The following is a 16,147-nucleotide window of genomic DNA, read 5'->3' as shown; positions in this document are numbered from 1 at the left end:
AACCACTTCAAGCAACCAAGGTTGACTACCCCTGCTATAGAGCAAGTGGCAAGGCACACAGCGGTCGTCCATCCTGACGATGCTTCCCATCCATCTCATCTAGGTGCCAATAATCGGGGACTCGAGGGTGGTGGTCACCATGTGATCCAAGACCCCCAAGTTAGGGATGACTTGCCAACAAATGCCAAGGATGGGGCAGAAGTGTGTGTGTGTGAAATTTCTCGTGTCATCTGTGGACAGTACAGAGTATAGGATTCACACCCGTAGGGGAGACAAGGGTTAACCAAAGCTCTAACATTTAGTTTTCTGGCCACCAAATGTGAACAAGCAGGCCTCAAAAGGGCACAGCAGACCCCTCTGTCCACGGTGCTAATTGCCTCTTACTTTACTTTACTTTATTTTTGATTTATATCCCGCCCTTCTCCCAACGGGGACTCAGGGCGGCTCACAACATATTTAAAAACAGAAACATACAGTCCCCACCCAATAAAACCAATTAAGAATAAATATTTCAGAGTTGTGTTATTCTAAAAATGAACCCGATTTAAAATCCTCCCTAGGCCAGGCCAGCTTGTTGGAAAAGCCATGTCTTGAGGGCGCGGCGGAAAGTAAGGAGATCCGGAATTATCCGGATCTCGGGGGGTAGCTCGTTCCAGAGGGCGGGGGCACCCACAGAGAAGGCCCTCCCCCTGGGCGTCGCCAGCCGACACTGCCTGGCCGACGGCACCCTGAGGAGGCCCACTCTGTGGGAGCGTACCGGTCTGTGGGAAGGAATCTGCGGCAGAAGGCGGTCTCGGAGATAACCAGGTCCTATGCCATGGAGCGCTTTAAAGGTGGTAACTAACACCTTAAAGCGCACCCGGAAGGCCACTGGCAACCAGTGCAACTCGCGCAGCAGCGGTGTTACATGGGAGCGATGAGTCCCTCCCAACACCGCCCGCGCGGCCGCATTCTGGACCAGTTGAAGCCTCCGGGTGCTCCTCAAAGGGAGCCCCATGTAGAGCGCATTACAATAGTCCAGGCGGGAGGTGACGAGAGCATGAGTGACTGTGCGCAAAGCGTCCCGGTCCAGAAAAGGTCGCAACTGGTAAATCAGGCGAACCTGATAAAACGCCCCNGACAAATGGTCATCTAATGTCAGCCGTGGATCCAGGAGGACTCCCAAGTTGCGCGCCCTCTCTGAGGGGGCCAGGGTTTCACCCCCTATAGTCAGCGATGGCGTCAGCTGACTATGCCGAGGCGCCGGCAACCACAGCCACTCGGTCTTGGAAGGGTTGAGCCTGAGTCTGTTTCTCCCCATCCAGACCCGTACGGCCTGATACCCAGTAGCTGCTGAAATTCTTATGTAATGTCATAGTGTTTTGGTAGCCTTGAAGCTGAGTGGTACTATTATATGATGGGCATCTGTGCCCTGAACACGGCTGGTTCTCACCTTGCCTGCTTTATTTTACCAGAGATTGAACCAGGGATGTTTCTCATGCAGAACTAATTTCCCTTGTGCTTCTTACAATCCACAACTGACTTCTTTAATTAACAGCAACTCTGCTGTTTGAACAACTGTAAATCACGTCCCTTTGGAAGAATCAGCCTTGGATTCTTTTTTAGTCATGGCTTGGCCAGATTCCAATGCTGAGCCATTGGGGTGCATTTTAGGGAAGAAGGAAACAAAATCAGGTAACACTGTTTTCTCTTCCTCCTGATTTCAAAGGTTTAAGAAGAACTTAAGCTAGTCACTACATAAAGATTCTCTGACTTATTAGCTAGTTTATTGTCAGTCTGCAGCTCTGACACGTTCAGAAGGATAAGAACCATGGGTAAAGCAAGAAATCTTGGGTAAATGTGAAATCTTGAGCATTACTAAAGCTCTCTTCTGCTTCCCGATTCTTGCCTTGCTTGAGTTCTTAGTATATGTCCTCAGCAGTTGCCTCTTCTTTTCACAGCCCTGGGCGAACAACTGGAACCTTTGACAATGAGGTGGTAATGATGAATCATGTATACAAGGAGAGATTCCCAAAGGTAAGACTCTGTTAAGAACTGAGCATTAGAATGAATGAACCATAGACTCATAGGGTTAGTTGAGTATAATCTGTAAACCTTACTAAAATCTAGACCCAGCACTGTGGCTCCTCATCCTATGGCGCTGAAAGGAAGTAAATTATATTTAATTATATTTAAAAAGCATCGGGTACAATAGTCACAGTACTGTGCTTCTGTGGCTTTCGTCGCTTTTCCTGTGTTGGAGTTTTGTAGAAAGGTGAATGAAAACCGTCCAAACAAAAGACATTTCACTGTTTCGGTGCCTCCGGCGGCGAAACATTTCAGAAGAAATCGCTCGGCGCTTCGTTCCCTTCTCTTGCAGTTCGTGTTTATTTTCACAAGTAGCTTGCATGAATGTTGGAAGGATGCAGTAAAAATAAAAGATGGAGCCGAGATTGAATCATGAGCCTTTTAGTTCTTCTGAGACGGGGTCATCTTAACATTGAAAATCGTATGTCAGTGGTGGCGAACCTATGGCACGGGTGCCAGAGGCGGCACTCAGAGCCCTCTCTGTGGGCACACGTGCCGTTGCCCCAGTCCTAGGCTTCAGCTGGGTTTTATAAAACCTTTTTGCTTTAGGCCTCTGCCGCTGTGTGCAAAAAAAAAGAAGGTTCAATCAATCAGTCAATTTCAACTTCTTGCGGTGGAAAAAAAAGATCTTGCAAAGTTGAAATTGATTGATTAAACTTTTTAGTCCCACTCAGTCTGCCATTACCACCGTAGCCACGGCCACCCAATAGGCCATACCCACCCGACACCCGACGATGCATAAGTGGGTTTTGGGTTGCAGTTTGGGCACTCGGTCTCTAAAAGGTTCGCCGTCACTGGTATATGTCGAGCCCAGCTGAAGCTTCTGGATCGCACAGTCACTCTCTGCTTTTTTCCCTCTTTTCCCTCCTTTCAAAGGCTACTGCCCAGATGGAAGAGCGCCTGGCAGAGACAATTGCTGCTTTCTCACCCAGTAGCATTCTGCCTTTGGCTGATGGTGTACTGGGATTCATCCACCACCAGATCATTGAACTGGCCCGTGACTGTCTCAACAAGTCCCAAGGGGCTCTCATTACCTCCCGCTACTTCATTGAACTGCAGGAGAAGCTGGAGAAAATGCTAAGAGATGTGAGTATCTCTTTTGTTTCCCCACTGACCCAGACTTCTCTAGGGAGCCTTTTTCAATAGTGCTCATGAGTTCTTCATCATGCTCTTTGCCAGGCTCAGGAGCGCTCGGAGAGTGAGGAGCTGCACTTCATTGAACAGCTGGTCCGCAAATTACTGATCATCATTTCCCGGCCAGCTCGGCTGCTGGAGTGCTTGGTAAGGATGGAGCTGACTTATCTGCTATGCTCAGGTAATAAGCTGGCTGGAAAGGGACAAAGGGTTGCAGGATCACCGTCATAATTTGGAGCAAGAACACTTCTTGAGAGATCATTTTTCTTCTGAAGCTCTCATGTAGCTCCCCAAGCTCTGTGTGGAACAGTAGATGTAGCTGCCTGAATGGCTTGAGCTGTAAACCAAATGGTAAGGCCTAGAGCAGGGGTAGGCAACCTTGGCTCTTTTATGACTTGTGGACTTCAACTCCCAGAATTCCTGAGCCAGCCATGCTGAGGGGAAAGGGAGAGGTTTCCAAGCTGAGCCATGCTGGCTCAGGAATTCTGGGAGTTGAAGTCCACGAGTCATAAAAGAGCCAAGGTTGCCTACCCCTGGCCTAGAGTGAATGTGAACTGAAGCTTCCTCTTGGTCCTTGTGGTTCAGATTGAAGATCTGTGTAATCGATCACTTTACAATGGCCAGCCAGATCCCCCTAGAACAGGGGTCTCCAAACTCATTAACTTTAAGACTTGTGGATTTCCACTTTCAGAATTCCTCAGCCAGCCATGTTTGCTGGGGAATTCTGGGAGCTGAAGTCTTAAAGTTGCCAAGTTTGCACAGCCCTACCCTGGAAGAGTAAGAAGCAAGTCTTCTCTTACTGCAACCATGATTTGTTACTATGAAGCTGGAAGATCCATGTAGACTTCATGGCGACTTGATAGATCTATTTCACAGTTTGAGAATGCAGCCCCCCCCTCTGCTGCCAGCATGTCCCTTAAACAGTTCCTGGAGCCTTCTGAAACTGAGCTAAAATTAAACATGCCTGGTTCCAGCCATTTTTCTAAAATTTAAATTTTGAGCACTGCTTAGCCTTCCTGAATTAACATTCTCTGGCTAACTATCCTTAAAAACAGTGCTAAATTTACAGTAGATGCATTATCTTAGTTTGATCCAGCCTGCACTTTTGTTTTAACTTTTTTTTTTTAGTAAAAAAGATGAAACATACACACTGAGATGGAGAGGCTCTCACTGGCTATTAACAATAATAGCTAACGAAGCCCTCATGTCTACTTTTGGGACGCTTTTTGCTGCTGGCAATGTTTGCAAGACAATGTGTGCAAGATGGATCCTTGGTGAGAAGTCATTGGGGCCAATACATAATTACAAACAGTCTGAAATATGGGAAAGGAAGCTTTCTTGGAACTGAAAATACCTCCGTTTTTCATGATGGCACCAGGAGACGTTAGCTTGAGTTTTCCAGATGGCTCAGAGTTGAGATGAGTGATGGTTGTAGGCAGGGTTTATGCAGCAGAGAGAGGGAAACTTTAATCTTTGGTATTTATAGATAAGCTTTTGTCTTCTAATTTCTGAGCCAAGGAAGCTGTTGCTTCCTGTACTGTGGCACTGTTCCTGCTTGGCTGTGCATCCCAGAACTGAGTGCAAGAGAAAAAATATTTTTGGTCTTCTCAGAGTGCACAACATTATTACAGACTAGATTTCACAATTTATTGGGTTTCATGAAAAGGAGCCACCCTGGATTGCTACACTAACAGTCCCTAAATGTGAGAGGTCCAGGCAGAGAAGAAGAACTCTGGTGATTTATTTTAGGCCCACTCATTTCCATAGTGTTTGGATTGTTGTACAGCAGACATGTCAGACACAAGGCCCGGGGGCCGGATGCGGCCCGCGACGTGGTTTCATGTGGCCCGCGAAGCCATCCTGGAAACAGTGAGGGACGTGGTTTCATGTGGCCCCCGCTGCCTTGGCCCCGGCCTAGGCCGGCCAGGAGCCAATGTACAATTTTGTGGTGGCCATCTGTGCTGAAACGCATTCAGTCTTAGCTTCACAAGGCTGTCTGGAAACAGCGAGGAACCAGCCTCTGCCGCATCAGCCCTGCCCCCTGGGTCCATGCTGGGGAGGTGTCACCCTTTGTGAGGAATGAAGAAATGGACCATCGCCTGGAAGTGGCCAGCAAATGGCCCTCACCTACTTCACATATCCAGGTTGATGGGCTTCCGGGGAGGGATTTCGGCAGGCTCTACCAGTGGACCATGTCTTGGCGCTTGCCCTGGTCCCACCCCCTTCTGCCAGAGACCCTCAGATCTGTCCTACTCCTGCCCAGGCCCCCACAGGCACCCTTGACGTGAACGATGTAGAGCTGGCCATGCCCACCCAGTAGGCCGCGCCCACTCTGGCCACATCTACCCCCCCCAGGACAACCGCAATGCTGATGCGGCCCTCAATGAAATTGAGTTTGACACCCCTGTTGTACAGGAAGGCTTTTGTTTAATTTCATTCATTTTTAATACTTTTAAGTTGCTAAACCTTATTGTGAAAAAGCTCATTTTTTCCTATTTTTCCCCATTTCTTCTCCCTTTTCTGGCTTCCAGGAGTTTGACCCAGAGGAATTTTATCACCTCCTGGAGGCTGCCGAAGGTCATGCAAAAGTGGGACAAGGCATCAAAACAGACATTCCACGTTACATTATCAGTCAGCTGGGACTAGCCAAAGACCCTCTGGAGGGTAAGGAAAAAAAGAGGTTTTCTAGTTTGAATAGGGCTATACAGAATTTATATGTAAATCACTTAGAATTAGTTTTGGAGCACAGCGGTATATAAAAATTGGATTAAATAAATAGCACAGACTTGGACTTTGCTGCAGGCAGCATCTCTAATTTGATTTAAATACTAGACCAACAATCAAGCAGTGACCAATACCTCTTTCAAGGATCTATCAACTCAGACAAACAATCAATCAATGTAAACAATAGCCTAATCAAAGAACCACTAAGAACACTCCCACTTGTATATAAACTGAGACCAAACTCTGCTCCCTTCTACCACTGATGATGTTACCTAGTTTGGTAATGAAATGTCTGCAAGAAAATAGCCAACCCCAGAGAGCACCAAGGACCCCACAATTTATTTAAGTCACAGAAAGAATTCTGCCAATCAGAGAAGGCAAGATTGTTGTGGCCATCAAAAAGAAGAGCACAAAGGCAGGGAAGGCAGATGAGAAACAGATCAAGTGTCCTTTTTGTCATTGCTTTCAGTTGTGCTTCTCTTTCTTCCCCAGAAATTGTGCAGTTTGATCAAGTTGACTGCCCTTCCCCAGCAGGCCCAGAGCAGCAAGATGAACCTTCTGAGGTAAAGCTATATTCTCCTCCCCTTTCTAGTCTGTGGGAAGGCATTTCTCTGAAGCTGTATGTTTCTCAATCTGGGCAGCTTTAAGATGTGTAGACATCAGCTCCAAGAATTCCCCTGGGGAATCCTGGGAGTTAAAAAGTTCCCAAGGTTGAAAAACACTATTCTAGATTGACATTTGTAAAGGGCCATATGTATTCAAGATTAATATTTTATTTCATTTATTGTTAATTTACTATTTTTTTCTCATTAAAAAAATGCTTAACATTAAGGACTCACATTGTCACAAGCAAACTTCATGATATTAGATTTATCTCTTGTTAGCAAAACAAGAGACATAGAAGCAATCTACCCAAGAAAGTGGATTACTAGTTGGCCCCTTTACCTACTTGTATACGTAATTACCTAGTTGAGTAATGAAAAATCTGTAAAAAAAACCAAGGTCTCCACCCTGAGCTACACAAATTATCTTCCAAAGTGGCTTCTACTTCATTCTATCATGTGGGTGGGGAAAAAGAGCACAGGAGTTTGAACTTTGATTTCAGTATAAATAGGGCTGGTATCTGATGTGTATTAGTCACTGGAATTCTTTCATGGCACTTCTTCAGCTTTCCTACAATAAATCTACTTATCGTTTGGGTATCCAGTTCAACTTGCCAGGTGAAGCCAGGCATCAATTTCCAAAATATTCTCCACCACTATTTAAAATAGTTCAGTAATCATTCATTGAAATATTAATAGTAAGGTCTTCTTTGAGATCATTCTGCCTCTGTCAGGCACAGAAAATCAGGACCATTATAGCATAGAAAATTTATTCAAGTCTATAACCAAGAACCTGGTCAACTAAGATTCAACGCTGAATTGGAGCCAGATAAGAATCAGCGGGATTCAGAAGAGAGTTGGATTTGGAGCACTTGTGGGAACGCAAGGACTCTAAACTAATGATGCATTTAATTCTGCCCCCCCACACACACTTCTGTCTGCTCTTCTCCTACATCCTCCTAGGGCTGGTGGGGAGCTGGGTTTGATCCCCAAACTGGTTCTAATCCCCCCCCCATGAGAGCTCTTTGATATTTTTAGACTTCCCAATTAACTCTTGTTCTTCCATGCTACTTATTTCAGAAAAGCAAATAACAATTCTTGTTAATAAGTCAACAGATATCATTCTTTCTATAGACTGCAAGTAACATATATTCCCCTTCACTTTCCTTGTCTCTTGCAGAACCAGTCTTCTACCCACATTACTCGGAAGAAGCCCCGTGAAAGTGATTTTGAAACTATCAAGTTGATCAGCAATGGGGCTTATGGGTGAGTAGGCTCAGCAAGTAGTATTCTTCCCCTTTTCCTATAAAACCAAAACTCTTAGAAAAACATTGTGCAAAAAGCAAAATGACAAAGAATTGTACTAGTGAGAAGGTTAGGTGACTTTCCTCTTTGTTAAAAGGGTATCTAGTGCAAAAAAAAAATGTAAAGGCAGTCCTCAACTTATAGCCACAATTGGAACCAGAATTTCCATTGCTAAGTAAGGCAGTTGTTAAGTGAGCCATCACATCTGATTTTACAACCTTTTTGCCATTGTGGCTAAACAAATCACTGCGGCTGTTAAGTGAATCACATAGCCATTAAATGAAACCATCTTCTCCATTCACTTTGCTTGTTGGAAGACAACTGGGAAGGTCACGAATGGCTATCACATGATCCTGGGATGCTACAACTGTCGTAAATAAATGCCAGTTGCCAAGCACACAAATTTTAATAATGCAACTGTGGGGAGGCTACAATGGTTGCTAAGGATGAGGACCATTTGTAAGCCATGTTTTTCAATGCTGTTGTAATTTCAAATGGTGGCCAAATGAATGGTTGTAAGGTGAGGACAACCTGTACTTGAGTCCTTGTTACAGCTAGGGAGAACTGGAGTAATCACTATCTGTCAGCCTCCTCTACCTCAAGGATTTGCCAAGAGGGCTAAACAGTGGGTGGAATAGTGGGTGGAAAACATCAGCTATTCCATTCTTCCCAAACTGCCCAATAGTTCTCATGTTCCTTTAGGACTGTGTACCTGGTGCGGCACAAGGAGACTCGCCAACGGTTTGCCATCAAGAAGATTAACAAGCAGAACCTTGTGTTGCGGAACCAGATCCAGCAAGTCTTTGTGGAACGCGACATCCTGACCTTTGCAGAGAACCCTTTTGTGGTCAGCATGTTCTGCTCCTTTGAAACCAGGTGTCACCTCTGCATGGTCATGGAGTACGTGGAAGGTGAGGTTGCAGAAGGACACGTCTTGATTTGCACAGGTGGAGGTGGAGCAACCTGACAACAAAGAACTCCAGGTCATTGAAAGAGCAGCTGCTCTGCAGGGAAGAAATCCTGGGTCTGTCTAAGGCAGCATCTTTAGTCAAGGGATGCATGGGTGGCAAAACCTGGAAGAGGCTTTTTTCCAGGGATGGATTGCTGAAGTCAGTTAGTGGAGGTGGACCTGAAGTAGATATATCAGGGGTTTGACTTGGTATCGGGCAGTTTCTGGTATCCTTTGCTTCAAAGAGAAAGAACTTCATCCTGGCAAAATCTGGCTTTGGCTTGAATTTAATATCCATTTCCAGAAGAGCAGGGAGCATTCCACAGTTCTGCGGTTTCATATTGTACGTGCTAAATTCCTAAAAGGCTACAGAGTTTGGAATCCCGAGATTGGCGAACTTTGAAAAGCAACATTTATCTCCCTATCGAACAGCTGCCAAAGGAAGTCTGCAAAATATGTTGTACGATGCCTGCCAAAGCCTCAAAAACATCATTGGTGTTTTAGACTTTGCGTTGGATCTTCTCATGGTTGGGAAACGGGATTTTGAAGTGCTTGGCATTTTCGTCCCCCTTTCCCAAACCCTTCTTAGTTTGCCTAAAATCTGCTTCTTGATCTTAAAAGTTTTCCTAGTGGTCTCTGCCAAAGAAATCTCAGTCAGAGACTTTAAAAACCTCCTTTTGGAAAATTAAATAAAAGAATGAGGTATTGCCAAATATGCTTATTTGGCACGATGAGAAGCGCTTTTGGCTTTTCTAAATTAGGGGGAGGAGGGTGAAAGATTTTCTCTTTGATTTCTGCAGGATGCTTTTAAAAAGCATATGTAAAATGTTTTCCATTTTAAGATGTTTAAAAAGCACTGGAATCTTTTTAAGAACATTAAAGGATCGCTGTCCTGGACAATAAATAGCAGTGCCATTAAAACAAGCATTTTGGTGAAGAGATTAAAAAAAACAACATAAAAGACAAAATTAAATAAAATCTGCTTACTTGATGCCTAAAAAACAGTTAGTCAGCCTGGCAAGTTGAAAATAAGTTTAGATCAAGGATGTCTAACCTTGGCAACCTTAAGATTTGTGGGACTTCAGTTCCCAGAATCCCATGCTGGCTGGGGAATTCTGGGAGTTGAAGTCCACAGGTCTTAAAGTTGCCAAGGTTGGACAACCCTGGTTTAGATATGAAATAATCAAAGCTGGGCTTGTCAAATGTCCCTGGGGTTTTACATGTGATGGACTCTCTGACATTGTTTCTCCTTTAGGTGGGGACTGTGCCACACTGCTGAAGAACATGGGACCTTTGCCTGTGGACATGGCCCGGATGTATTTTGCTGAGACAGTCCTTGCCCTTGAGTACCTTCACAATTACGGCATTGTACACCGGGATCTCAAACCAGACAAGTGAGGGTGGGGTACAAGTTAGATTGTGAAATGGCAGGGAGGTGGGTGGGATGCATTTATTTCAAAAATTCTTGTTAGGGAGTCGTCTTCTAATCTGTTTGTCTGCTATAGCCTAGAATGCTGACTGGCTGTGTGGGTTGTCTGAGCAGTAACACCTACCCATTTGTGACAACTAAATTCACTTACATTGTATCCTACTTTCAGAATTAGAAGCCAGTGTCCCAAATGGCTAAAAAAGATTGTTAATTTATTTATCTAATTTATACAGCTGCCCATTATAAGTGAATGATTCTGGGCAGTATACAACAAAAAGTGTACATATTTTGAACTATTTGGTTGATTGCTTTCATGGTACAAACTCCCTTCCTTCCTTCCTTCCTTCCTTCCTTCCTTCCTTCCTTCCTTCCTTCCTTCCTTCCTTCCTTCCTTCCTTCCTTCCTTCCTTCCTTCCTTCCTTCCTTTCTCTCTTCCTTCCTTCCTTCCTTCCTTCCTTCCTTCCTTCCTTCCTTCCTTCCTTCCTTCCTTCCTTCCTTCCTTCCTTCCTTCCTTCTTTCTTTCTTTCTTTCTTTCTTTCTTTTTTTCTTTCACAGCTTGCTCATCACATCTATGGGCCACATCAAGCTGACTGACTTTGGCTTGTCCAAGATTGGCTTGATGAACATGACCACAAATCTTTATGAGGGCCACATTGAGAAGGACACACGAGAGTTTGTAGATAAACAGGTATGAGGTTTACGGCAAGGAGCATCCATGTCTTCTAATGAAAACTACTAGATTGTTTTGCTGGGTACAAAGGAAAGTGCCTCCTAACATCAGAAGCCACGAACCCATCTGAAGGAGTCCTCACTCTCTTGATTTTGCCCATTCTGGATTTAAAGGGGAGACAGTGATCCCATCCATCCCTAAGAAGAAACCTCTTTGTTCACAGAAACAGGCAGAATGCTGTTTTCTATCTCTTTGCAGGTCTGTGGTACTCCTGAGTATATTGCTCCAGAAGTGATCCTGATCCAAGGCTATGGCAAGCCAGTGGACTGGTGGGCCATGGGTATCATACTCTACGAATTCCTGGTCGGCTGCGTCCCATTCTTCGGGGACACCCCAGAGGAACTCTTTGGGCAAGTGATAAGTGGTAGGTTTGCTTTTCCTTAATGAAGGGAGATGAATTACAGGGCTGGAGAAATTCAACGATGAAGCCGTAAGGGGCCCCCATTTATTGCAGAAGTCAAGCCAGTGCCAGTCCCAGAGGCCTGGCTGAACAAAAGAACCTTTGAGAAATCCACTAGATAAACTCAGTGAACTGGGCAAGACAAAAGTGACCTTCATTCAGCATGTGATGTTTTCCTGGAGAGGACCGAGGGGGAGGAGGGGTTTGTCTTCCCACTTCATAGAGCTCTTTCCTCAGGGCTGAGTTGAAGTGCTCTCTGCTTGTCCTTGAACGGAAAGAATATTATGCCAGTGTAAAATTTGCCACTTTGCTGACCCTCCTCCACCCCCACCCCCTTTCTGGCTGTCTTCTGACACACTGCTGCATAGCAAGGTCCTGGTTAGGCACCTTCAGAATATGTGAAGATTTTAAGCCTCACCACTGGTGTGAAAGTTTCCATCAATCACAGTAGTGATGAGGGAACAGGGGAGAGGCTGATAACTGAGCTTCGTCTCCATTTCCATTATAAAAAATGGAACTCTGGGAGTTGAGAAGAGTGATGAAGGAATTGTCTTTCTCTCACAAACAGGATTTCCCCAAACATGCCAAGAGCTCAATGAAGCAGGAAGTCAGAACTCTGGTGTTCTTACCCAACTGTGCAAATAGCATCCCTGTATCATTTTTTTCGCAAGGACTTGTGAAAGGTGTTTTTGGACTTAGTGCTAGAGAATTTCTTCTAGAAGCCTGGCACTCTGACAAATTAGCTTTCAATAGACATACAGACATAAACAATATCTACATATTGTGCAAAAGAGACAATCAGCAAACCAAAAAGGGAACAAAAAAGACCAAAACACCTCCCCACCAACAATCAACACCCAGATGAGCATAAATTAACTCCAAGATTAACATCAGACCAACAATCAAGAAATAAACAATACCCCAATCAAGCAACAAGCTAATAGTAAACAGCCCAAACAAACAACCACCAAGGACACTCCTACTGATACCGACTGGGCAAGCCAGTAACATATAAACAGAGCAAACTCTACTCCTTACTAGCACTGATGATGGTACCTAGTTTGGGAAATGAAACACCTGCAAAAAAAAACCCTAACCAAATTCACAGAGCACTAAGGACCCCTCATTTCAACCCTGAGTTAGAAATATTCTCCTGTGTTGGTAAAAATCAAATGTCTGACATTTTCAGAGTCAGACCTTAAGTAGATTTATTCAGGAATCTCCTGAATTTCTGACTAACGTGGTTGATCTCAAGAAAAGTAAGAGTAAAATTTACTCTGCGCTCATTATTCCTAAAATTTTACTAGATATGTTTATGCTAGGCTAAGAATTAAGAGTGGAACTTTTATGTATCTGTCTATGGAGATCCAGGTCATGGTTGTCCCAAAGATGCTTTTTTTTTAAAAAAAGGCATCTGGACTTTGTTTTTCCTTGAAGATGTTTTACTTCTCCTCTAGGAAGCTTTTTCAGTTCTCAGAACTCACCTGTGAGGGAAAGTGTATTCTCATCCTCGTGCTCTTCCAACCTTACATCTACCAAAAAAGAGCACTCTCCCCATCACACTCCCAAGGCAAGCTAAATTCTGAGAAGAGGGACATTAAGGGCGGAAAGGTTGTCCAAACAGGAGTTTCCCTTACGTGATGTTGATCTTTCTGCCTCCATGCAGGGAGGTTCCACTCGGGCCACACAATAAAAACTTTGAAGACAGTTTTATAATAATAATAATAATAATAATAATAATAATAATAATAATAATAATAATAATAATAATAATAATAATAAAGTTGGAAGGGACCTTGGACCAGATCATCTGGTCCAACCCCCTGCTCAGGCAGGAAACCCTATACCATTGCAGATAGATGGCTGTCCAGTCTCTTCTTAAAAACTTCCAGTGTTGGAGCATTCACCACTTCTAGAGGCAGGTTGTTCCACCGGTTAATTGTTCTAACTGTCAGAAATTTTCTCCTTAGTTCTAGGTTGCTTCTCTCCTTGATTAGTTTCCATCCGTTGCTTCTCGTCCTGCCTTCAGGCGCTTTGGAAAATAGCTTGAGTCCCTCTTCTTTGTGGCAGCCCCTGAGATATTGGAACACTGCTATCCTGTCCCCCCTCATCCTTCTTTTCATTAAACTAGACATACCCAATTCCAGCAACTTATATGTTTTAGCCTCCAGTCCCCTGATCATCTTTGTTGCTCTTCTCTGTATTCTTTCTAGAGTCTCAACATCTTTTTTACATCGTGGTGACCAAAACTGGATGCAGTATTCCAAGTGTGGCCTTACCAAGGCATTGTAGAGTGGTATTAATACTTCATGTGATCTTGATTCTATCCCTCTGTTAATGCAGCCTAGCACTGTGTTGGCCTTTTGGGCAGCTGCAGCACATTGCTGGCTCATATTTAAGTGATTGTCCACTAGGACTCCGAGGTCCCTCTCACAGTTACTACTATTGAGCAAGGTACCCCCTATACTATATCTGTACATTTGGTTTTTCTTCCTTGACTTTCTCCAATAGCTCTATCCCATTTCCTTGTCCCCTCAAAGTTTTTGAAAAGTTTTGGGGTAGGGAACGTATGGCAGCAAGAAGCCCCCTCCAAAACTGCTTTGGTTTTCCTTAATTTCAGACGAAATCATTTGGCCCGAGGGGGATGAAGCTCTTCCTGCTGACGCCCAAGATTTGATCACACAACTCCTGCATCACTGCCCACTGGAGCGGCTGGGCACAGGTATCACAACCGCATCAGTGCAAGTAATCCTTGACAGATAGTCACTGACATAACGATGTGAGTCATTTAGCAGCCACTTGAAGTTAGAACGACACTGAAAAAAATAGTCCTCATACTTACAACCGCTGCAGCATTCCCACAGTCAAAATTTGGGCACTTTGCAACCTGCACGTAGTTACGATGTTTGTAGCATCCTGGGGTCATGTGATCCCCTTTTGCAACTTTTCTGGCTGTCTCTTGACAGGCAAAGTCAATGGAAGAAGCCGGATTCGCTTAACAAGCACATGATTCACCTAACAATTACAGTGATTCGCTTAGCAGCCAAGGTCATGTCAACAGGCATGACCCACTTAATAACCACCTTAGAAATTCTGGTCTGGGTTGTAGTTGTAAGTCAAGGACCACCTGGACTTGAAGCTATGGTGCAAGTTGAGATGTTGTGGTTACCCAGTGATCAGCTCTCAGTGGAGGGATTTTTTTCCCTTTCCCATCTCAACCTCTAGGAGGCGCTCATGAGGTGAAGCACCATCCCTTTTTCCACCATCTGGATTGGAATGGTCTGTTGCGGCAGAAAGCTGAGTTTATCCCCCAACTGGAGGCCGAAGATGACACCAGTTACTTTGACAGTAAGGCCCCCCAAATGAAGAGAGAAAGGATGGGGAGGGCTGTACTGGTTGGATGACAGAGTTGCAACCCTGAATCCTAGAAGGGCCCCTTAAAGGTATCCTGAAGGATTGGGATGGGGGGCTGCCCTTGGGACTATTCCACTGCTTATATCAGTCTTCTACAACTTGGTGCTCTCTAGATCAGGGGTCCTCAGCCTTGGCAAGTTTAAGACTTGTGGACTCTGGGTAGAGCCCCAATGCCCCTAGAAACTATGGATTTGAGGAAGGCCACCATACGCCTATAGCAGTTCCTAAGGAGGCCAACTTTGGTAGAGATCTGAATTCTTTTTCCTCAACCTTGTCTTTCCTTCAGCTCGCTCCGAGCGCTATCGGCATTTGGGTTCTGATGATGAGAAAACCCAGGATGAGGAATCCTGTGCGGAGATTCGTCAGTTTTCTTCCTGCTCCCATCGTTTCAGCAAGGTTGGGAAGGGGCTGCTTTGGGGAGGCTTGCCAGAAAATCTCTGGCTACGTTGCTGGTGAATATGGGGGTTACTTGAACTGCACAGAGAAGGAGGAAGTTTGGGTGATATTCTCGTTGATTGCAAAACTATTTTTAAGCACTGAATAACAGAGTTGGGTGGGACCTTGGAGGTCTTCTAATCCAACCCCCTGCTCAAGCAGGAAACCCTATATCATTTCAGACAAATGATTGTCCAATCTCTTCTCTAAAACTTCAAGTTTTAAAGATCACGTGAAGTATTAATTTTACAATGCCTTGGTAAGGCCACACTTGGAATACTGCATCCAGTTTTGGTCACCATGATGTAAAAAAGATGTTGAGACTCTAGAAAGAGTACAGAGAAGAGCAACAAAGATGATCAGGGGACTGGAGGCTAAAACATATAAGGAACGGTTGCTGGAATTGGATGTGTCTAGTTTAATGAAGAGAAGGACGAGGGGGGACATGATAGCAGTGTTCGAATATCTCAGGGGCTGCCACAAAAAAGAGGGAGTCAAGCTATTCTCCAAAGCACCTGAAGGCAGGACAAGGAGCAACGGATGGAAACTAACCAAAGAGAGAAGCAACCTAGAACTAAGAAACTTCCTGACAATTAGAACAATTAACCTGTGGAACAACCTGCCTCCAGAAGCTGTGAATGCTCCAACACTGGAGGTTTTTAAGAAGAGACTGGACAGCCATTTGTCTGAAATGGTATAGGGTTTCCTGCCTGAGCAGGGGGTTGGACTAGATGACCTCCAAGGTCCCTTCCAACTTTCTTCTTCTTCTTCTTCTTCTTCTTCTTCTTCTTCTTCTTCTTCTTCTTCTTCTTCTTCTTCTTCTTCTTCTTCTTCTTCTTCTTCTTATTATTATTATTATTATTATTATTATTATTATTATTATTAATATTATTATTATTAATATTATTATTATTAATATTAATATTAATATTAATATTAAGTATTGGAGCACCCACAA

At 44.3% G+C, this 16,147-nt stretch overlaps 1 protein-coding gene across 1 annotated transcript in view; it reads left to right on the top strand.

The window, feature by feature from the left end:
• The window catches only part of MAST3 (microtubule associated serine/threonine kinase 3), a 43,894-nt gene that overhangs the window by 16,821 nt on the left and 10,926 nt on the right, over nt 1–16,147 (top strand). The window contains exons 7-19 of the mRNA XM_015810046.1: nt 1,941–2,016; nt 2,944–3,153; nt 3,247–3,348; nt 5,733–5,865; nt 6,418–6,488; nt 7,714–7,793; nt 8,535–8,743; nt 10,037–10,175; nt 10,766–10,898; nt 11,139–11,304; nt 13,961–14,062; nt 14,566–14,688; nt 15,041–15,150. Of these exons, the coding sequence (XP_015665532.1) occupies nt 1,941–2,016; nt 2,944–3,153; nt 3,247–3,348; nt 5,733–5,865; nt 6,418–6,488; nt 7,714–7,793; nt 8,535–8,743; nt 10,037–10,175; nt 10,766–10,898; nt 11,139–11,304; nt 13,961–14,062; nt 14,566–14,688; nt 15,041–15,150 (1,654 nt within the window). The remainder of the gene's footprint in view (nt 1–1,940; nt 2,017–2,943; nt 3,154–3,246; nt 3,349–5,732; nt 5,866–6,417; nt 6,489–7,713; nt 7,794–8,534; nt 8,744–10,036; nt 10,176–10,765; nt 10,899–11,138; nt 11,305–13,960; nt 14,063–14,565; nt 14,689–15,040; nt 15,151–16,147) is intronic.

Source organism: Protobothrops mucrosquamatus, unplaced genomic scaffold (genome assembly GCF_001527695.2).
Source record: "Protobothrops mucrosquamatus isolate PMUCROS unplaced genomic scaffold, P.Mucros_1.0 scaffold6, whole genome shotgun sequence".
Lineage (NCBI taxonomy): Eukaryota > Metazoa > Chordata > Lepidosauria > Squamata > Viperidae > Protobothrops > Protobothrops mucrosquamatus.
Note: the sequence above shows the minus strand (reverse complement) of the source record. Positions and strands in the feature narration are given on the sequence as shown.